We start from the raw sequence: 21,587 nt of genomic DNA on the forward strand, positions 1-21,587 counted from the left end.
GGAAGAAACTCCCTGGGAAGCCAAGAAGGGAACAGCAGGAAGCTGTCAGCAGCTCGAGGGTGGAAGGGCAGAGGGAGGGGCAGCTCTTGTAGGCTGCCCTACAAGAGCCCAGGGAGAGGCCAGGTGGGAGGCTGCAACCACAGTATGTCTCTCTGGATGGAGTTGAAGCCGCTGCTGGAAACTCCACTCAAAGCAGAGAGGGAGGGGAAGAAAGGCCTGCTTCTCCTTTCCTCTGCCCACCAGTCTCAGCAGTGCCCCCAAGTGGCCGGACCCACTGGGAAACCAGCTGAAAAGGGCAAGGATTTGGTCTGAGCTCCAGCACAGCAGCCCAAGTAGGCAACAGGGTGTCCAGGAGGCACTGGACCCACCTTTCCAAAGATGAGGAGGAGAGGTCTGTGTTGGCACATTTGGAATTTACCAGCCTACAGGCAGTAGTTAGTTGCAGTGGTGACAGCAATTGATGTGCTCATAGGGTAAGTATGTTACATAAAAGAAACATTCGAATTATTTTCCCAAATGATTGCATCATTTTACATTCCCTGCAGTTTTACAATCTATTTGCTTACACATTCTTTCCAATGTGTAGTCTTTTAGCTTCTAGCAGTTCCATAGAGTGTGGAATGTTAACTCATTGTGGTATTAATTTGCATTTCTCTGGTGACGTTTGAGATGGAGCATGTTTTAAAATTTTATTATTTATTTATTTATTTTTGGCTGCGTTGGGTCTTCGTTGCTGCGCGCAGGCTTTCTCTAGTTGTGTCGACGGGCTTCTCATTGTGGTGGCTTCTCTTGTTGTGGAGCACGGGCTCTAGGTGAGCAGGCTTCAGTAGTTGTGGTGCATGGGCTCAGTAGCTGTGGCTTGCGGGCCCTAGAGCGCAGGCTCAGTAGTTGTAGCGCCTGGGCTTAGTTGCTCTGCAGCATGTGGGATCTTCCCGGACCAGAGCTCGAACCCGTGTCCCCTGCATTGGCAGGCAGATTCTTAACCGCTGCACCACCAGGGAAGCCCAAGATGGAGCATTTTTGAAAAGACTTTCCTATGGGCCATGTGAACACACCTCTAGGAGATTCCACTTGGAAGCCTTCTAGGAGGGAATTTGAAAGGGCAGTAGGGTGGGAGTGTGGGTGGCCAAAGGCTCCTCTCAACTTCCAGGTCTCAGATCACATTCTCAAGCAGCATGTGGGCCTTTTCAGGCAATAGCTTTGTCATCTAAGAAAAATTTCGGGGTTACCTCTGAGGGCCTGAGCTAAAGATGTGAACTTGGAGCCTGAGAAACCTGGGTTTAAATCACTACTTGCTTGCTGGGATCTTGCACAGTTTTATCATCTGTAAAATGGAAACAATATCTTTTTGTAGGGTTGCCATTAGGATTAAATCAGATAGTGTGGGCAAGTGGCCAGCTTGGTATCTGGCACATAATATGAACTCAGCAACAGGGACAAATGTCATCAGTATTGTTATTAGAATCAAAGATCTGCTGGAGATCATCTTTATTTCACAGATGATCACATGGAGGCCCAAAAGAAGTGTCCAAAGCAACTTGCTAACTAGGGCAGAGCTGGGATAAAACTGAGGTCTCCTCATTCCTGGGCTAGTTGCCAGCCCTCCGCCTCTCACCTACTCCCACACTTTTTTTTTTTTTTTTTTTTTTGCGGTACGCGGGCCTCTCACTGTTGTGGCCTCTCCCGTTGCGGAGCACAGGATCCGGACGCACAGGCTCAGCGGCCATGGCTCACGGGCCCAGCCGCTCCGCGGCATATGGAATCTTCCCAGACTGGGGCACGAACCCGTGTCCCCTGCATCGGCTGGCGGACTCTCAACCACTGCGCCACCAAGCAAGCCCCTGCTCCCACACTTTTAATCACTCATTTATACATTATATCAGACCTGGAGGAGTGCGAAGGTCTTAGTCTGAATCATTGCTTTAGGGCGCACAGTGGACTCCGGGACAAATCCCAATCTGAATCTCTGTAGTTGGGGATTCTCACAGACAGGGCAGACCTCAACCTCAGGCTCCTGCGGGTCTGTTTATACTTGTTTGCTTTTTCAAAAACCAGCACTCCCCAAGTGATAACTACAGGTGAATTTTGTTCCAATTACACCCATTCTCTCTCTCCATTGCCACTCCCTGCTTGAAGGACTGTGCGGGGAATATAACGTCTAGCTCCAGGTTTCTAGTTGTTTCAACCAGGATCGCCCAGCCTGCCCTTCACACTTGTCTGCCAAGGACACAGCAGATTGTGTTGTGTACTCCAAGTGTTCCCTTTTAGGAAAAGTCGTTTTTTGTGGAGTAACAATATTCCTTTGCTTATGTGAGAGTATCTGGAGGTCAGGCCTGGGACTGCACTCTCTCCACCTGCCCTGCGGAACGGGACGGAAGGCAACCAAGCGGATTAAGTGAAAGGCATTTTTAAAAGTACTGCAAAAGCAAAGCGCGTTTGCAAACATTCAACCAAAACTTTAACGTAGTCATCACGGATGACGCTTTTGAAGGAAGGGAGTGGGGTCAGGGAACTGCATAGGGCCCGGGACACTGCAAAGGTCAAATACCATCGCTCCCAACCCCTTAATCCCAAGAGCACTTTGCTCCGCCCTCCGGGCTTCACTGGGCCCGCTGCCCTCTTCTCGCCGGGCCTGTGTCTTGGTCACTAAATGCCCTAGAGGGTTCCATCAAGCCTCCCGCGCCACCGCCCCTACTGCAGGTGAGAAAGAGGTGCGCCCGGACGCCGCCCTAGGTGCGCCGGCTCGCCAGACCCGGAAGCAGGCACCTCACGTGCTCTGCGGGAACTTGTGGGGCGCCGGCCAAGGGGGCGGGGCGTCTCAGGCTCTGCGTGCTTGCGTCATCGCGTAGGCTGGCGGGGCCGCGGGATGGGGAGGTGACGTAGAGGGCGCGTAAAGTGGCTGTGGGCGGGTCCAGGGAATAGGGCGGAAGCTAGCACCGCCTCTTAAAGTTGCCGGGGACTTTCGGTGTGCCGCCTTGAGGACTGCGGACCGCGGCTCCTTTAAGCGTCGCCGTGACACGTGTGTGAGGCGGCGGAGGCCCGGATGGTGCGTGTGCGGGGCCCGTGCCGAGCAGACGCCAGCGCTGCGGGCCTGCAGCCGGGCCAGCAGCTGAGGCGGTTGAGGGTCTGGTAGGTTGGGGCCGGGTTGAGGACCGGGTGGAGAGCTTCCGCCCGGCGGGTCGTGGGAATGTGACTCCCGACGCGGGGCGCACCGGCGAACGCTCCGGGGAGACACGGATGTTTGTTTGCGAGGGGCTTGGGGTCCACGGAGAGGCACCAGGGCTGCACCGTCCGCAAGGGGCTCCGGGGTCCACGGGGAGGCCCCGGACTGCGCATCCACGGGGGTCTCTGGGGTCCACGGGGAGGTACTAGGGCTGCGCCGTCCCAGAGGGCTCGGGGGTGCACGGGGAGGCCCTGGAAGTGTGTCCTCCGTCTGGGCTGCCTCGGGTCTGCTCTCTGCTCTTCTCCACACACCGGGAGCGACCTGCGGTGCAGGGAAGAGCTGCCCCGGCCAGGAGCCCAGGCTGGGGAGGAGGCAGCAGCCCGTGGCGGTGTTAGGCACAGAAGCATCATTTATGCAGAATTCAGACTTTCTTTGGAATGGCTTAAGTCCAAATAAAGGGGAGGGCGTTCAGTTTGGCAGCAGAGTTGATATCTTATTTATTCTTTTTTAGTAAGAGATGTGGGAAAGCTCACCCCTGTAGAGGGTAACATTCCTTATGGTCTTGGTCGTGGTCATGGTCCTGGTGAGGGGATGGGTACAAGATGTGAGTTTTTTAAATACCTATTTCTTTGAGCGGGTAGTATTGGATCTCCCCTGGGGTTCTAGGAGCTAGAGCAGCGTCCTAAAACAGAGACGGATGAGAGAGGAAAACATCCTGGCTCTGACTCAGTCCACTGTCTGTAAGGGATGTGGAGAATCAGGCCTCCAAGGAGAGGGGCGCTCAGTTTGCTCTTTCCTGGCTGGGGACCGATGCTTGCTCTGCAGAAGAGCCCCCTCTAAAAGCGCCCCAGGGAGGCCCCAGCCCTGTGCTGTCTGGGGCTCCTCCCCGCCAGCACGTGGTTGACCCTGTGAGTCTCCAGTGCGTTTTATGCTGGAAAAATGCATTTAAAGGGAGGAGGGAGAGAAAACATTCTTGAATGGTGATTGACTTAAGGAAGCTTTATTTGAGTAGAGGTAGAAATGCGCACAGATAAGTGTGAGCTGTTCCTGGACCGTGAGGAACGTGCACTGGAGAGAGCATCCTCCCTGAGTTTTGAAGCAAGTGTGTACATCAGAGGGCTTGTGATGATTACAGGGACATTTTTCTCTGGGTTGCTGCACCTCAGAAATCATTTTTAGGTTGTTGCTTAATGTTTTGGGTTGAATTGGTGATGTAGAGGTTTGATCTTCCTGTTGAAACTTGAAAAATTCTATTTGTTCAAAATCTCTTGATCCCACATTGAGGAGTGGGCTATGTGGAATGGGTGGGTGTTCTTTAAGTTATTTATCTCAAATTAAATTGGGTTAAATCTCCCAAGTTCTGTTTATCCTCTAGCTTTGAGAGGTTCCCAAACCCATATCCGCCCATGACAAGAGTCCTTAGCAACGTGTGATCTTGACAAGAAGAGGGACATTGTAGGGAGTTTTCATGAAACAGAAATCTTTACAGATTGGCTTCATTCTGAGATCACGTTTATTATGCTCTTTTGTTCTTCTTTCTTTCTTTTTTTTTTTTGCTGTTAATATGCTTTTACTTATGGATATCAGGCATGGTATATCTGAAACTTGCTGTAAAGTAATGTGGGCTCAGGAGAGGAATCGAGTGGTCCTACACAATAATTCTTGACGCTGAATTAGGGGAGCATGGCGGCTTCCTGTGATGTTCTCTCTACATTGTGAATGAACGTTTTCACAGTAAAAAGTTTTTAAGTACCTTAATTTTCTGTAATCACAGTGATTGTGGTTGGTAATTAAGGGAAAAAAAACAAACTTAGAGTGAAAATTTGGCAACTCTCATTGCGCCATTTTTTGGGGAACTCTTACTGGCTCATGGAATCTGAAAGTTGGAGATGATTATCTGTTATCTCTTAGTCTTTGCAAATGTGATGGAGTCTGGAGTTGACTGGCGTGTGGGGAGATTTTTGTTCACTGGCTTGTCACTGGCGTGAAGGTTAAGGTATGGAACAAAGGGCAGTGTTTTCATATCATGGCCATCGAAATCGTTTGTAGTTAGTTAGCTCAGCTCTTCACTCTTCCTAAGTCCTGCGCTATCCATATTCCTTCCGCCTTAACGCTGACTGTTCCTGTTAGATGGTTGGCCTTCCTGCTCCGCGCCCAGGGAGAGGGGCTGATGAGACAGCGGGAAGAGAGCTGGCCTCATGTGATGCTGTGTTCATCCCACAGACTCTGACACCCGTTCTGGACGACACGCTTGTGGCTCTGGTGATTGAACAGGCCAAAGCCTGGGAGCACGTGATTTTGAAGGCCCAGCAGCACACCTGCCTAGTCCGGCCAAGCACCTGACTCCATGCTGCAGGAATAGCACACCCAAGTTCAGACACCCCAGGTAAGCCCACATGTGGTCCAGCAGCCATTGTTCAGTTGGTGAGAACTCTTAGATAATTCCCCTTAGGAAAGCTTCTTTTATTTTTTTCATGTCAAAGAACTTGTGCTTGCTTTTTTTTTTTAAATAACGGTCTTACGTTTCTGTTCTTTACAGAAATTTGTATAGAAAAAGAAATTCGATCCACATACAGAATTAGGTGCCCTATGACCATAAATCTGGACGGTTTACCAAGAGGTGCTGGACAGGGTCCTTTCACTCAAGCAGAGTTTTGGATCCACCTGACTAATTGGGTCTCCTGGCTCAGGCCAGTGACCACATACCTGGGGGAAGTCATCATTTTTCTGATGGGAGTAAGCTGTGTAAGGAACTGTTTTTCTAACTGTGACTCAAATAGTCCTTGAGCTTTGGCCAGCGTGGTTGAGTTGACAGGTAGTGTGTGCAGTTAGAGGTGATGGGGATTTCCGGTTTGTTACAGTTTCTACACTGCGGCTTTAGGGACTGTTCCGCAGCCAGCGCTCAGCTCTCACCCAGTGTGTGTCTCCCCATTAAGCTCACAGGCACCTTTGACACTTGTTTTTTTTCCTATTTTACAAAGAACGGTCTCTGGCAGTCACAGTGACTGTCCCTAGAGTCTATAGCTAATCCATGATGGAATAACCCAGGCCTGCCGCCTTCCAGAGCCTGAGTTGCCGCCACGGCCCCTGCCTGCTCTGCCCTACCCCCCCTTAAGTTTAGGCGTTTTTGGGTACACCATTCTAGTCCTATTACAACCTTTTCTCTTCTCCCTCACTTTTAAAAAGATAATCTGTACAAGCACTATCCAGTAACACAAGCCACAAGTATAACTGAGTTTTACAGTGGCCACATTAAAAAGTAAAAAGAAGCAGGTGAAATGAATTGTCACAATATGACTTATTTAACTCAGTATACGTAAAATATGATCATTTCCTCATATAACTAGTCTTAAAATTACTGAGATGTTTTACATTTGCAAACTGAGTCTTCGAAATCCAGTGTGTGTTCTACACTTACAGTACATCCCAGTTTGGACCAGCCTCATTTCTCCTATTCAGTGGCCCCCTGAGGCTCGTGGCCTTTGTTTTGAAGAGTATGGGTCTGAACAGATGAGTGTGCTCGTCTCACTCTCCATGCAAATTCCTTTATTGCATGGATTTGTGTGTGTGACCAGAGTGTCTTGTGAGAATGAGTGTTTTCCTGGTTTTGAGCAGACGTTAGGAGCACGTGGTCGCCTCTTGAGGGAAATTGCACCGAGTATGACGTCCAAAGTCACTTGATGGTACTTGTTGAAGAGAAGACGCCGAGAAGGTAGTCTCGCCTCCTCCAGGCCGTGTCAGTCCGTTTAGTGCTGTTTGCGGATGCACTTTGTCTTTTTGAGAGGAGAAGCGTGGGCGTCGCTGTGTCCAAGTGGTCAGTACTACGTCCCGTGTCACCCTTCCTTTGTAAGGTTGGCAGCCGATCCAGAGCCGCTTTTATGGTGGGTCACATCCATAAGGCCCAGGAGGGGGTTGTCAGGGAAGGGATGCTCTGCTCCTGGGACGCGCTTACCCACCACTCCGTGTTCTTTCCTGTCCCCACAGTGATGCACCATGCCCATAGTCGACAAGTTGAAGGAAGCCCTCAAGCCTGGCCGCAGGGACTCGGCTGACGATGGAGAGCTGGGGAAGCTCCTGGCCTCCTCTGCCAGGAAGGTCCTTCTGCAGAAGCTGGAGTTTGAGCCGGCCAGCAAGAGTTTCTCCTACCAGCTGGAGTCACTGAAGAGCAAATACGTGCTGCTAAACCCCAGGACAGAGGGAGCCGGCTGCCACAGGAACGGGGATGAGCCGCAGGCCAGGACACAGGGTACTGGGAGAGGGCCTCGCTCTGTGCTGACCAAGTGGAGGGACGAAGCGTTGACTGATTAGTAGGACCAGAAACAGAGTGTGGTCACTTGTGAATGTCGTGCGTGGGGTCAGTAGATTTTAGTTATGGAAGTAACGGTACAGGGTTGGTCAGAAAGAGATCTGTGTCCTTAGAGGTTCAAGAGCAGGCCTTGGAAAGCGGACGGAGAAGGGAGGTGGGCTCAGAGTGCCAGGGCCCAGTTCTTCCAGCTGCTGGTTCTCAGAACCTCGTCCTCTCATCCACAGAGGGGTCCCGGGGCGCTAGACCGACGCCGTCAGGGAGAGCTGTGGGCTGACAGGTGTTCTCCTGGGCTTCCGCAGCGGGAACCCAGTCACTCCCAGATGCCGCGTTCTGAGCACGTGCCCACCGAGTGCGCCACGGCACTTGCTCTGGGTGGTCTGCCTGGGCACGGAGTCAGACTGCCTTCTCCCTCCCATTTCTCCCCCTCCAGGCAGCGAGCACGCGTACGAGAGCTGCGGTGATGGCGTCCCCGCGCCCCAGAAGGTGCTCTTCCCCGTGGAGCGGCTGTCGCTGCGCTGGGGGCGCGTCTACCGTGTGGGCGCGGGGCTGCACAACCTCGGCAACACGTGCTTCCTCAACTCCACCGTGCAGTGCTTGACCTACACGCCACCCCTGGCCAACTACCTGCTCTCCAAGGAGCACACGCGAGGCTGTAAGTGAGCGCTGTGGGGGGGGGGGCTGTGCACACGCATGGCTGCGAGTGTGCACATGCAGTGGGGTGGCCCTGGGTCCTCGGGGCCAGATGGTCTCCAAGTGGACAAACTCGTGTGCTTACGGTGCTGCCAGTTCAGCCCGGGTCCGATTCAGGAGTGAAGTAGTAACTGATAAATCGTACATTTGAATTGTGCCAGCTGCGGGATGGGCCGTGAAAGAGAATCAGGGTAGAGTAATGGTCTCTAAACTGGTCTGAAAGTAATTACCTAAAGAGAGAAAAGGGTTTTCAAAAGATACCTCCGAAATACGGGCATTCGGTTGTTTTATACACCTGTTTTTGTAGCAGTGTTTTATGTACATCATAAAACATCCTCCAGAGTGGAAATTGAATGTGGGTAAAATAAAGATGAAAGAAAATATAACTTACCCAAACTGAAGAAAACAGAAGGTCTGAATAGCCTTTGAACCATTAGCAAAATTAAATCAGTGGTTAAAATTTTTCCCATGAAGAAAACACCAGGCTGAGACAGTTTATGGGTAAGTTTTATGAAACTTTTATGAAACAGATCATTTCAATGCTTTCTGAACTCTTTCAGAGAAAAGAAAAAGAGAGAAAGCTCCCTAGCTCGTTCAATGAGGTTAACTTGGATAACAAAATTAAACAAGCACAATATGAGAAAGAAAAATCACAGTTCCCTCTTGTTCATGAATATACATGTAAAAAATTCTAGATAAAATACTAGCAAACTCAATAGTCTTTTAAACACTGTGAGCAACTTGTGTTCATCCTAGTAACACAAGGATGTTCTAATATCAGAAAACCTCCAAATGTAATTGTGGAGCCAGTATAGCACAGCAGTTACAAGCACCACTCTGGAGGCTGGCCTGTTGGGTTTACATCCTGGTTCTGCCACCCAGCGACTGAGTCCTTGAGAATTACCTGACCTGTTCCTCATCTGCAAAGTAATAATCATATTTCCTTCATAGCATTTTTGTAAAGCTTAAATGAATTATGTAGAGTGCTTAGAATAGTACTTGGCACACAGTAAGTTCTACATCCGTGACTGCTCATCTTGCTACCTTAGTTGCCGTCACTTTATTAACAGATTAAGAGAGAAAGGTCACCTGAAAATAGATGCCCCAAAAAATTATGATAAAGGAAACTCTTAGCAAAGTAGCAACAGAAGGGATTTTTTTACTAATATTGATAAAAAGTATCTAGCAACAACTACAAAGAAGCATTCCAGTTAGGAAAATAGTAGAAGCACACCTTTTAAAATAAGAAGAGAAGCAAGGGTGGCCACTCTCTGTACTTGTGTTTGATATGCTGGTCCTGGCCAGAGCAGTGACACAGGAGACAAGAGGAGGGAGTAACACTCTTGTTGGTTGAAAATGATATTCCTGCATAGAAAAACGAAGGAATCCATAGACAGATTAGAAATTCGGGGGAATAAGAAAGAAATTTGGCACTGTGACTAGATATAACATCAATATACAAAAAGTTACTTGAATTTCTCTACACCAAATAAGAAATTGTTAAAAAAAATTCGCTATTATAAAAAATTGTATAACAGCAACAAAAATGATAAGTGTCGAGACCCAAATTACCAAGATATACATGGAAAACCTTTCCTGGGAATTTAAGAGCATTATATGATAACCTACACACATGGAGATCGCTGCCTTCACAGAGGGAAGCCTCAATATTATAAAAATGTTGGTTCTCTCCCAAATTAATGTAGAGATTATTGTAGCTCCAGCTGATTCTAAAATTTACGTGGAAAAGAAAAGCAAAGGACCAAAATCACCAAGACACCCGTGAAGAATATGAGAAGCGGTATACTCTAGCAGCTGTAAAGTCTTTTTGTAAAGTTAGAGACGTTAAAGTGGCATAGAATTGAGTCAAGGAGGGAGGTACTGAACGATGGAGAGACAGCCCAGAAACAGAGCCACGAATGCGTGGACATGTGGCATTACACACCATTTTTTCACATATACCTGTGTCTCCTGTTTTAAATAAATGGAACTTAAAAATAATTAGGGTTTACATACGGGAAAAAATGAAATAGAATCCCCATTTCACAGCATACTCACACCAAAAAATGGATTTAAAACTTCTCAAAAGGGCTTCCCTGGTGGCGCAGTGGTTAAGAATCTTCCTGCCAATGCAGGGGACACGGGTTCAAGCTCTGCTCCGGGAAAATCCTGCATACTGCGGAGCAACTAAGCCCGTGTGCCACAACTACTGAGCCTGCGCTCTAGAGCCCGGGAGCCACAACTACTGAGCCTGCATGCCACAACTACTGAAGCTCGCATGCCTAGAGCCCGTGCTCTGCAACAAGAGAAGTCATCGCAATGAGAAGCCCGCACACTGCCACGAAGAGTAGCCCCCACTTACCGCAACTAGAGAAAGCCCGCGCACAGCAACGAAGACCCAACGCAGCCAAAAATAAATAAATTTATTTAAAAAAAAAAAAAACTTCTCGGGCTTCCCTGGTGGTGCAGTGGTTGAGAGTCCGCCTGCCGATGCAGGGGACACGGGTTCGTGCCCCGGTCCGGGAAGATCCCACATGCCGCAGAGCGGCTGGGCCTGTGAGCCATGGCCGCTGAGCCTGCGCGTCCGGAGCCTGTGCTCCCCAGCGGGAGAGGCCACAACAGTGAGAGGCCCGTGTACCGCAAAAAAAAAAAAAAAAAAAAAACAACTTCTCAAAAGTAAAAACTATGCTTTTATAACAGACGTGAGCAAGTATCTTTCTGACCTTGGGTTGGGAGAAAGCACTAACCATTAAAAAAATTGATGAATTTCCTGCATTAAAATTAAGAACTTTTGTTCATGAAAAAACAAAATTAAAAGACAAACAGGGAACTACAAACGAGGAGATGACACCTGGGATGCATAAACAATGAAGGATTGGTACCAAGAATATATACAGAACCACAAATCAACAAGGAAGAGAGAATAACATATTAAGAAATAGATAAACATTAGGAGCAGGCATTTTATAGGAGAGGAAGCTCATGTCACAGAGCAGAGGAGGAGATGGCTAGTAACCGCGTAACCTGGGAGACGCTTTACACCTTTGTGGTCGATGAGGATTCGGAAGTCTGACGGTACCGAAGGTCACAGGGGATGGAGGTCAGTGAGATTCTTTGTAAACTCCTGGTCTGAGTTGGTATAACTGCTTTGGAAAGCAATCTGGTGTTCTCTGTCATATAATCTACACTTAGCAATTCTACAGAAAAGCTCTGGTATCTGTGCACCAGGAAACCTACAGCAAAAAACTTTAAGCAACCCAGGTGCCCATCAACACAGTGGGTGCCTGAATTATATGGGCACGTGGTAGAATATTATATGGCAGTGCAGAAGAATGGATTTGCTCCATGAATGAGTCTGAGTAGCATAGTGTCGAGTGAAGAAAAAGTCCCAGAAGACTGCATGCAGCATGAATTCCTATTTATAAAATTGAAAAGCAGACAATTTGTTGTTTAGGTGTACGTATATGTGATAAAACTTAAATAAAAGTGATTTTTTAAAGTAGGTAAATAATTAGAAATCAGGGAAGAACCAGAGGCAGGGACATGGGAGTGTGGGAGGAACATGGTTATGAGAAAAGTTTGGGACTGCATGACGTGTTCAGGGATATTAGTTATATTATTAAAAAAAGAATGAAAGAAGGCCAGGCTATGGGACTACTGTAGTATTTTAAATGTCTTGTAGTGGTTCACAGCAGCACTAGCTACTATCTCAAGGCACAGTGCACACTTCTAAGATGAAGTTGATTATAAATCTCTGTTTCCAGTAGTTACCTTGGTGATGGCTGAGGTTGTTTTGGGTGGACTTTACTAAGGTTTGACTGGGTTGTCTTTGTTTTTATCTCATGACGTTGGCAGTGAGAGCCTCTCTCCTGAGCCTGTAGGTCGCTCTGCCGTTTTCGTGTTCCCTCTGCTTCTGCTGTTGGTTTCTCTGCAGGAATCTTTGAGCTGTTGTCAACTTTGCAAGGGTTAATACAGTTAAAAGTAGGTAACATCTGTAAGTCGGTATAACCTGGCATAAGTAAACTGTAGTATATGGGGGCAAGGGCTTGAGTTGGGAGCAGCCCCTCCTCCTGTGAGCAACACAAGCAGACCTGGGGAGAGTGCCAGTGTCCCTCCATGTCACTCTATGAAATGTCAGTAAGCCTTAATTTCTTGGCTTTTTTAGAGTAAAATGTATTAAGAGAAGTTTTAGTATTTTTTTCCTGGCACCTGACTGGATCCCCAGGTGACCCCTAAGTGGGCTTGGGCTGTCCTCTCTTCCTCAAATTCACTGTTTGAAGATTCTCAAGGGTCCAGGGAAGTATGGCTTGAACATGACAAGGGGCTGCTTGCACGGAGCCCCAGTCCTGCAACGTGCCTGGACCACTTCAGGATCTATCCACAAAATAAACACTGTGTAAAATATCCAGGAGGATTAAATCCTATTCTTTCGTACATTCTTCCCCAAATTTAAGAAGAGTGTCCCCAAAGTCATGGATACAACTTTTATGATATATTTTCCTAAATTACCTGAAGAAAGTGTCCACGGGCTTTTAAAATTAAACTTGCATATTACCAGGGATTTGGGAAATCCTGTTTCAGGTATTTCTGGGTAAAATTGTTACTTGCCCTATTTGTGTGTGTGTGTGTGTGTGTGCCGAGTTACAAGGCTTGTGGTATCTTAGTTCCCGGACCAGGGATTGAACCCTTGGTGTTGAAAGCGCCGCGTCCTAACCACTGGACTACCAAGGAGTTCCCAGTTGCCCTATTTAAGAGTGATGATTTATTAGTCTAAAAGTCTCAGTGTTTTAGATAATGATTAGAGGCTTAATTTCCACACGACTTCCATAGGAGTATCTTAACATGAATCAGATTTTGTAAATGGGAGCTCTTTTTGTTTGCTTAACATTTGTTATGTTTGTTATCTTAAATAACATTAGGTTTTTTGCCTAAATTTGAGCCTTCTCCACAATTACTGCCATTTAAAAAATAAAAGTAATGAATGGATATAGTTAGAGTTGAGGAAACTCTAAAATAAAAGCCTCTCCTTCATGTAAAGGCATTAATCACATGAATGGTTTTTTGATTTCCCTCCAAGAAGAATTTTTTGTGTAAATACTAGCATTTTTTTAAAAATAAAACTTTTTTGCATTATGGTAAGTGCATATGACATAAAATTTACCATTTTAAGTGTACAGTTCAGTAGCATTAATTACATTCACACTGTCATGCAACCATCACCACCGTCCATCTCCAGAACTTTCTCAAACTGGAAGTCCGTCCCCATTAAAAACAACCCCCCCGCCAGCCCCCATCCTTGGTACCCTCCATCCTACTTTTTGTCTCGGTGGCTCTCACTGCTCCAGGTACTTCGTGTAACACAAACACAAGTGTTTGTCCTTCTAGGACCGGCTTACTTAGTATAATGTCCTCAGGTTTCTCTGTTGTAGCAGGTGTCAGAATTCCTTTTCTTTTTAAGGCTGAGTAATATTCCACTTTATGCATAGACCACATTCTTTATCCATTCATCTGTCAATGGACGCTCAGATTGCTTCTACATTTTGGTTCGTGTGAATAATACTATAAATGTGGGTGTACAAGTATCTCTTTGAGACTGTGCTTTCCCTTCTTTTGGGTAAATACCTGGAAGAGGAATTACTGGATTATATGGGAATTCTATGTTTAATTTTTTGAGGAACTACCATACTGTTTTCCACAGTGGCTGTCCCATTTCACATTCCCACCAACAGTGTACAGGGGTTCCAGTTTCTCAACATCTTTACCAACATGTGCCCTTTTCGTTTGTAGATACTAGGATTTTTTTGTGTGTATATGGTAAACAGGCTGCATGCTGTTTCATTTTTTAATTTGAGATAGGTCTAAGTAACTGGGTGATTGGAGGTGTTCAGGGGGAGAATAATGGATTGGTGTGAATTTTATGTTAGGCGCTGGGTCTGTTTAGGAAGGTCGTGCACTGTATACACAACTACAATATCTTGTAGAGCTAAAGACGTGCTTGCCCTTGGACCCAGAAACGTATCTTGTAGGTATATGCCTTAGAGAAACTGACATGCGCACAAGGACCATTCACCACAGCATTTGTGATAGCAGGAAAAGGGGGGTCGTGTGGATGAACTGTGGTCTGGAGCAGGGATTAAGGAGCAGTTTGTTACAGTTTATAGAGAGTGAGCTTAAATATGAAGCTGCAGTATCCTGGTGAGTGAGCGCCACGTGTGGAATACAGTGAATCTGTGCATGGGAACAGTGGTGACCTGGTTGGGGAGAAGGATGAAGCACATGGGGAACAGGGTTGTGAGAGGTTGAGAGGGGAGTTCAACTATCATACCAGTACTTGACTTAAAAATCACCTAAAATGGGGTGTAGTCTTTGCTCTTCTCTATGTATTTAAGATCATAAGTGTAAGTAGAGGTAGAAGCATAACACTATCTCGTCTAACTCCTGGGGGACAGATAGTTTACCGAGAGCACGGGGACTGGCCGCAGCCTGGGGGCTCTGTGTGGCCCACCGCCTGTCTTTATGGACCCATCCCCACCGTGTAGGTGTCGCCTGGGGCCACTTGGGGCGCCAGAGCTGCAGAGTCGGGCCATTAGGCTGGGGCAGCACGTGCCCCGGGTCTCCCCAGAGCTGGCCAAGCCCCTGTGTCTCCTGGAAACCAGAGCAGAGGTTCCTGCACTGAAGAGCACATGAAGGGGGTGTCGGGAAGCCCCAAATATTCTAGCCTGTTGACCATGTGATGCAGTTTGGAAGTCAGAGAAAACATTGTTCTAAACGGTGCTTGAAAACTCAAGACTCCTCGGGCTGGGTTGCGGCTGAGCCCGCAACTGTGGAGAGACTGGGTCCCGGGTGCGGCAGGCGGCGCGGGGGCTTGGGCCGGGCTGTCGGGCTCCTGCTGTCTCTGCCGGGCAGGAGGCCACGTCGTCAGCTGTCCTGGGAGCTCTCGCCTTACCACGACCGCCTATCCGTGCCCGCAGGTCACCAGGGAAGCTTCTGCATGCTGTGCGTCATGCAGAACCACATCATCCAGGCCTTCGCCAACAGTGGCAATGCCATCAAACCTGTGTCCTTCATCCGAGACCTCAGAAGTAAGAGTGGCTTCCTTCTGGCGGGGGGCAGGAGGGAGGGCTCGGGAGGCTGTGCGCACAGAATGTAGCAGACTAAGTGAGCCCTGGGGCTGGATGTGGAGCAGTCCACGCCAGGTGGTGGTGATCCCCGCCCTAAAGATCAGGCGGGTTTGGCCAGGCCGGGAGCTGTGTGTCATGGGCCTGGAGGTGGGGAGCAGGTAAGGAAGGGCTGCGGGGCCTTTTCTCAACGTCAGGGAAACCTGTGTCCATGTGCTGTGACAGTCAGATATCTCCCTTAGCAGAAAAGATGGGCTCATTGGTTTTTGAAGCCCGTGTAAGTTGTATTGCGATGACATGGTGATAATCTGCCATGGTCTGTATTGGCTCCTGGAAAACCAGCTTTAGTTCCTCAGTGGATCTCATATCCTTAATGTTTGGTGTTCATTCGTGCTTTCTGTTAAGTGTAGAGGGTTTAAGCCCTTAGGTCTCATTGAGAAGATAACTGCCGTGAGGGTGGTACCTGGGATGTAGGAAGCCAGGCAGGCTCCTTTTCCTTGCTTGGGTTTAGTCTTGAGTCTGCTAGGAGTTGGTGATGAGACCGACAGGAGTGGGACGTTTGGAGAGCAGGCAGGAGCTCTTCCCTTCCGGCCTGATGCTTCTTCCTTTCCTCCTTAGAGATCGCCCGGCATTTCCGCTTCGGGAACCAAGAGGATGCACACGAGTTTCTGCGGTACACCATTGACGCCATGCAGAAGGCCTGCTTGAGCGGCTGTGCCAAGTACGCGCTCCTCCCCCCACCCCAGGCTGCCTCTGTGGACCTTAGCCCCATGGCCCTGAGCTGAAGCTCCAGCAAGGGGTCGCACTGCTTCCCAAGAAACGGCTTCTCCTGCTGCAGGGCAGGTGGTGGCCATCTCTGTCCCAGCAACTCATGGAGGGAAATGCCTTTTCTTTTTTAAATGTTTATTTATTTATTTTTGGCTGCGTTGGGTCTTTATTGCTGTGCGCAGGCTTTTCTCTAGTTGCGTCAAGCGGGGGCTACTCTTCGTTGTGGTGTGCAGGCTTCTCGTTGTGGTGGCTTCTCTTTGTTGTGGAGCATGGGCTCCAGGCATGCGGGCTTCAGTAGTTGTGGCACACGGGCTCAGTAGTTGTGGCTTGTGGGCTTAGTTGATCCGTGGCATGTGGGATCTTCCCGGACCAGGGCTCGAACCCGTGTCCCCTGCATTGGCAGGCGGATTCTTAACCACTGCGCCACCAGGGAAGTCTGGGGAATTGCTTTAATAGATCTCTTCGAGGATCTTACGCTACTGACAGGGATTTTTCCCATCTTTTAGAAATCACCTCATTATTTTGGTACTGAGGATGGGGATGGTAGGAATTATAATGTCTTTATGGAGGAACTTGAAAGGCTGCAGGAAAACTTGAGGGTGAGGAGATTATGATTTTTGAGGTTTCACTCTGCCCGAATTTGAGAGCGTAGACAAATGCACATGACGGATTTATGGTTGGTTGCTTCGTCTTCCCTTTTGTAAAACAGCTACTGTCAACAGTGTTTTTGTATCATTCTTGGGTTTTTGGGTTCAGAGAGAAGAAAGGAGGCAGGAAGTGCTGCTTAGGCTTGGAATAAAACTGAGTCCTGGACTCTGGAAATACAACTCAGGAGTCATATCTGGAACATCCTTTGGGAAAGTTAGTTGAATTGTAGCCACGAGGATGGGAAACCTCTGTTTCAGCGGATGAACCTCTGATGTCATTAAACCTGACTGGTAGCCTGGTAAAGTGGTCTGTCTTTGGTGACCCCACACTGGTTGGGAAGTGACTCTCCCCTCGGGAACACACGATGGCATTGCTTTTGCTTGTGTTAAAGGCCCTTTTTTCCCCTTAACGCCTGGGAATGTTTCTCGTGTTCTGCTTTATGTATTTGATGGTACGGTGCCCTTTCGGGTGCCGGGTTGTTGGTGTTCTCATGTCTCAGCTGCCCCCTCCCCGCGGCCGCACCGCACACACCCCCACCCCTGCTTCCTGTGCCCCTCACTCCATCTCCTTTGAGTCCCTCCTCCATTTGCCCCTCGAAGTTCAGTCTTTGTTTCTTTCCTGAGTTCAGTGAACTTTCCCTCCTTTTGGTCGTTTTATCTTAGTTTTAAGGCGTGTTCACGGTGTTCTTCCATCTCCCCACATGCTTGTTTGGGGTCTTCAGTTCAGCCTGGAGTTTGTGTCGCTGTCTTCTCCTGCTTCATGTTGCCTCCGGGGGGCTGATTCTCGTCAGGTAGGGTGTCAAGTCTCCTTCACCATTTTCTACCGGAACCACCTTTTCTTCCGTATTACGAGGATTTGGCGATTCGCTCAGCTCTTGCTTCGGGCGCCCCCTTCTGGCCACACAGCGAAGCACACGCTGGAGTGGGCAGCTTTTCCTCTGGGGGCAGAAGGGACGTGTGGCCTCAGTATTTTTATGTTTCTTGTTCAGGACCCTGGTTTTCCCCTTTGTTCTCCTGCCCTGCACCCCCTGCTCCCCAAGGAGCCTGCCTGCCTCCTCCCGCCGAGTTGCTGCCTTGGGGGCTGCCTCCCAGCCACATCCTGTTGCCAGGATGCTTGGGAGCCTCACCTTATAGGAGGTGCCGCACAGGCCTCAGGTCCCCTCGTCCCTTCTCCTTTCCCTCCCTTCCTCTGGGACGCTCGGTGGGAGCATCTGGGATAGCTTTTTGATCTGGCTTTATTTTCTTACTTCTGGGTGATTGAATGTCTGCGCTGTCCCTGCTTCTGGCTAAACCGAGGGTGGGTCCTGTGTGGTCCTCTGGGCTCCTGTCCTGACGGGCTTCCGGTGACCTGGGGGGTGACCTGGAGTTCAGCAGCTGCATCACACCCAGAGGCTTTCAGTCTGCTCTGAGGTTATGTCCTTGCTAGTTTGGGGACCTAAAATGTCCCTTCTTTGATGAGTGGTGGTGACAGTATAGATGGTGGCAGCTGATTTTTCTTTTCCTAACGTGCAGAATAAAAATCTGCTGACCCTGTGTTTGTCCCCCACGTGTTTTGGAGCTATGCTCCTCAATGCGTCTGGGCAGCGCGGCCATGAATAGTCGTGTGGCCTGAACAGGAGGCTGAGACTGGGGCGCCTGGCTCGCTCTGCCGGTGGTGGGAGGTGGCCACCTGCGGAGGGAGGTGCCGGGTTAGCAGCATGCACGCCGCCCCCCACCCCCGCCCACGAGGCAGAAGCATCTGCAGGACGTGGTGGGCAGGAGAGTGGGGCCTGGGTGGACACGGGGAAGCTCTTCCCGGCAGGGAATGGGCCTTGCCACGTAGTGTTTTTGTGGCCCAAAAGACCAAAAGGTCAGCTGCGTTTGTGTCCCGGAGGTCTCGGGGACTCAGGACAGTTGCAGAGGGAGTGGGTCAGATTCGATGGGCTGCAAGCGAAACCAGGAGCAGCGGCTAGACGTAGGATATTGTTTCCAGAATCTTCATTACGTGAGTTGCTGTGGGTGCAGGCGCCGCGTTAGGTGCTCTTTGGCGCTCTGCTTCGCAGCTCTGGGGCTGGGGGTTTGAATGTAGGTCTGCCGGACCCTAAAGCCCATGCCCGTGCCCACTGCTGTCCTGCTAAGAGGGTTCAGAGGGGGAGTTTGTCCCTGCTCACCCTGTGCTCCCCTTCCCCAGAGGTGCGTGTGTGCGGTGCCCATGAGCGACTGCGGGGCTGAGCTGGAGCGGGGAGGGTTGAGCCGGGGGTGGGGTGACATACAGGTCCATCCGGCCTCTTGCTCCCCGTGCCGTGGGAGGTGAGGCGGCTGCTGTGGGGAGCAGGCCACACGGGTCAGCACGAGCGGAGGCCTCGGGGTGGAGCTGCCACTCACCAGGTGGGACCTTTCCCATCCTCGCACTGAGCGGGTAACGGCACAGGGGCTGGCGGAGCTGCCGGCCCGCTTCTTGGCCCCTGTCCTCCCCCTGAAGGTCATGGCCCTTCTGCAGGTTGGATCGTCAGACGCAGGCTACGACTTTGGTCCATCAGATTTTTGGAGGCTATCTCCGATCGCGAGGTAAGTGGAGAAACGTTCTCTGCCCCTTCTTGTTGGGGATTAGAGTATTAACTAGGAATGCTTGGTATTGGCACCCAGGCTGACCCGCCAGGCCCAGGAGGCCTACAGCCTGGTTTGTGTACCGCAGCGCCGCCTGCTGCTTTGCTGGGGGCCCCGTTCCTGGGAGGGGGTTTGGAGCAAAGCATCAGGAGCCCGTGGATGCGGGTGGTGTTCCTTTTCCTCAGACTCCATAGTTGCTCAGATGTGGCCACTGCCCTTGGGGTGGGAGTGAGCACCCCTGGGGTAGCTGGCCAGGCTGGGAAGGCACCTCGGGGTTTGCCCTCATCTCCTCCTGAGCACTTCCCATCCCAAGATTTCAGGGGGCTGGTGAGCTGGTGGTCTGCCTCCAGCTCTCAGACTTGGAAACGGGGGTGGTGCCCTGGAGGCCCTGCACCCACCCCACTGCCCCCCTTGTTCTCTCGCAGTGAAGTGCTCCGTGTGCAAGAGCGTCTCGGACACCTACGACCCCTACTTGGATGTGGCGCTGGAGATTCGGGTATAGACCCTGTCGTGCTGTTTCGTTTGCATTAGGACAGGGAGACCAGGGGGCAAAGAACCCAAAGAACAAGAACCTATGAGGGCATGTGATCCAGGTAGATGAGGAGAGAAATACTTGGAGTCCTACATTTTCATGTATTTCTTCCTAGCCATTTCCCTCTGCGTGTTCTATTTTTTTCAAAAAGAAGGGGGAAAATAATGCGGTTTTGTGCCCTGAGGCATGAATAGCGGCCACACTGAGTGCAGGGCTTGAGCAGGGAGGTCCGGTGTGCTGCGGGCAGCTTTCACACAGAGGCTGCGCATTTCGGGGCGGCCTTCCTTTCTCCCTGCTCTGACTCTCCAGAAGTTGAGCTCACCTCAGCCTGAGGTCTGGAATGGACCCTCTGAGGCCTTGGTAAACCCCCGGGGCTGTGATCCTCGTCAACAGAGGAGGGGTAACAGCCTGACTCCCTGTTCCTTTGCCATGTTCTGACTCCCAGAAGGTGGCAGCTAGCAGGCCAGTTCTTATGCAAGTGAAATTTTGTGATTTGCTGCGTCAGCCTGAAAAAGACCTTACATTTGGCATTTCTGGAGAGTCAGCCTTTTTCTTCCGCTCTTTGTTCTATTCCCTGTTTTTGTCCTTCTCAGCAAGCTGCAAATATTGTGCGTGCCCTGGAACTTTTTGTGAAACCAGATGTCCTGAGTGGAGAGAACGCCTATATGTGTGCGAAGTAAGTTTCATTTTGCTCGTGGCAAAAAGATCAAGCCGGCCAGAAAGAAAATATGTCACCTAACCTGACACGGCTGCCCTCCCCTCCCTCCCTCTCGCCCTCAGAGATGACCACTGTCCACATTTCTTTTTTTTGGCCGCGCCTCACGGCTTGCAGGATCTTAGTTACTCGACCAGGGATTGAACCCAGGTCACGGCAGTGAAAGCACCGAGTCCTAACACTGGACCACCAGGGAACTCCCAATCACTGTCCACGTTCTTGAGTGGCGTAGATGTGTCTTAAAACTGAAAACCTTTAAACAACACAGATGGAGGGATAGCCGTGGTTGTCATAGCTGCTGTTTATTATGTGGCACTTACTCCGTGCTGGTCCCTGTTCTGAGGGCCTGGTGTGCACTCACTCGTGAGGCAGGGACTGTTACTACTCCCATTTCACAGGAGGAGAAAACTGAGGCACAGAAGTGGAGTGACTGGACATGGCCGTCTGCTCCGGAGGCCGTCCTGCCTCCTCGAAAAGCCGTGTTCTGTGGCTTCCGTTTTTGACTTGAATTGTCCTTGGCATTTTTCCATTTCAGCAGTTGTGACTGACCTCGTCCTCTTTAGGGTTGTGCAGTCTCAGTGTGTGGGTGTGTTACTTTATATCCAGGTCATTTAAAAGCTGTAATCACTAATGAAAGTTTTTCTCACTGTGCTTTTCAGGTGGACGATTCTGTGCCTCAACCCCGCTTTTTATCCCTCTCAGTTCACCGCCTTTGGCTCTAGAAGCTGTTCACTTTTGCCTCTGTCTTCTCCCCCTTCATTTCCTTGTCTTCTGGCTTTGCTTTCGGTGATTTCCTGCCTGCCTGTTTATCTCTTGGCCACATCTGCTCAAATTTGCTTTTCCTGTGTTAGCCCAAAGTTACTTTTCCATGCATCTTCTTTAGTCTCCCCGGGAAAGTACTTCGTTTTTGCTTTAGAATCTCCACCTTTTCTCTAGTCCTGGGTGCCCTGCCGTAGCTTTCCTTTCCTTAAGTGGCGTTGATTAGTTTTTAGGGGTGCAGAGGGCACAGTCTCATTAAAGAAGACCCCTTATTTAAAGTGCAGTTCCTGACATTCTGATACT

General features: G+C 49.7%; 1 protein-coding gene across 4 annotated transcripts in view; it reads left to right on the top strand.

Annotated features, from left to right (window-relative positions):
• The first annotated feature begins 412 nt into the window (after positions 1–412).
• USP36 (ubiquitin specific peptidase 36) overlaps positions 413–21,587 on the top strand; it is a 37,345-nt gene continuing 16,170 nt past the window's right edge. Inside the window, exons 1-9 of one of the 4 annotated variants that reach the window (XM_082605503.1) lie at positions 413–473; positions 5,387–5,549; positions 7,148–7,409; positions 7,900–8,121; positions 15,131–15,241; positions 15,896–15,998; positions 19,172–19,239; positions 19,704–19,774; positions 20,404–20,486. In XM_082605503.1, coding sequence (XP_082461629.1) covers positions 7,157–7,409; positions 7,900–8,121; positions 15,131–15,241; positions 15,896–15,998; positions 19,172–19,239; positions 19,704–19,774; positions 20,404–20,486 — 911 coding nt within the window. In that variant the 5' untranslated portion in view covers positions 413–473; positions 5,387–5,549; positions 7,148–7,156. Of the gene's footprint in view, positions 474–2,962; positions 3,130–3,345; positions 3,366–5,386; positions 5,550–7,147; positions 7,410–7,899; positions 8,122–15,130; positions 15,242–15,895; positions 15,999–19,171; positions 19,240–19,703; positions 19,775–20,403; positions 20,487–21,587 lie in introns of those variants that run through there. The other 3 variants (XM_082605502.1, XM_082605504.1, XM_082605505.1) reach the window with 3 other exon arrangements.

The sequence above is a fragment of the Mesoplodon mirus genome, assembly GCF_964341445.2.
Source record: "Mesoplodon mirus genome assembly, chromosome: 18".
In the NCBI taxonomy this organism is placed as follows: domain Eukaryota; kingdom Metazoa; phylum Chordata; class Mammalia; order Artiodactyla; family Ziphiidae; genus Mesoplodon; species Mesoplodon mirus.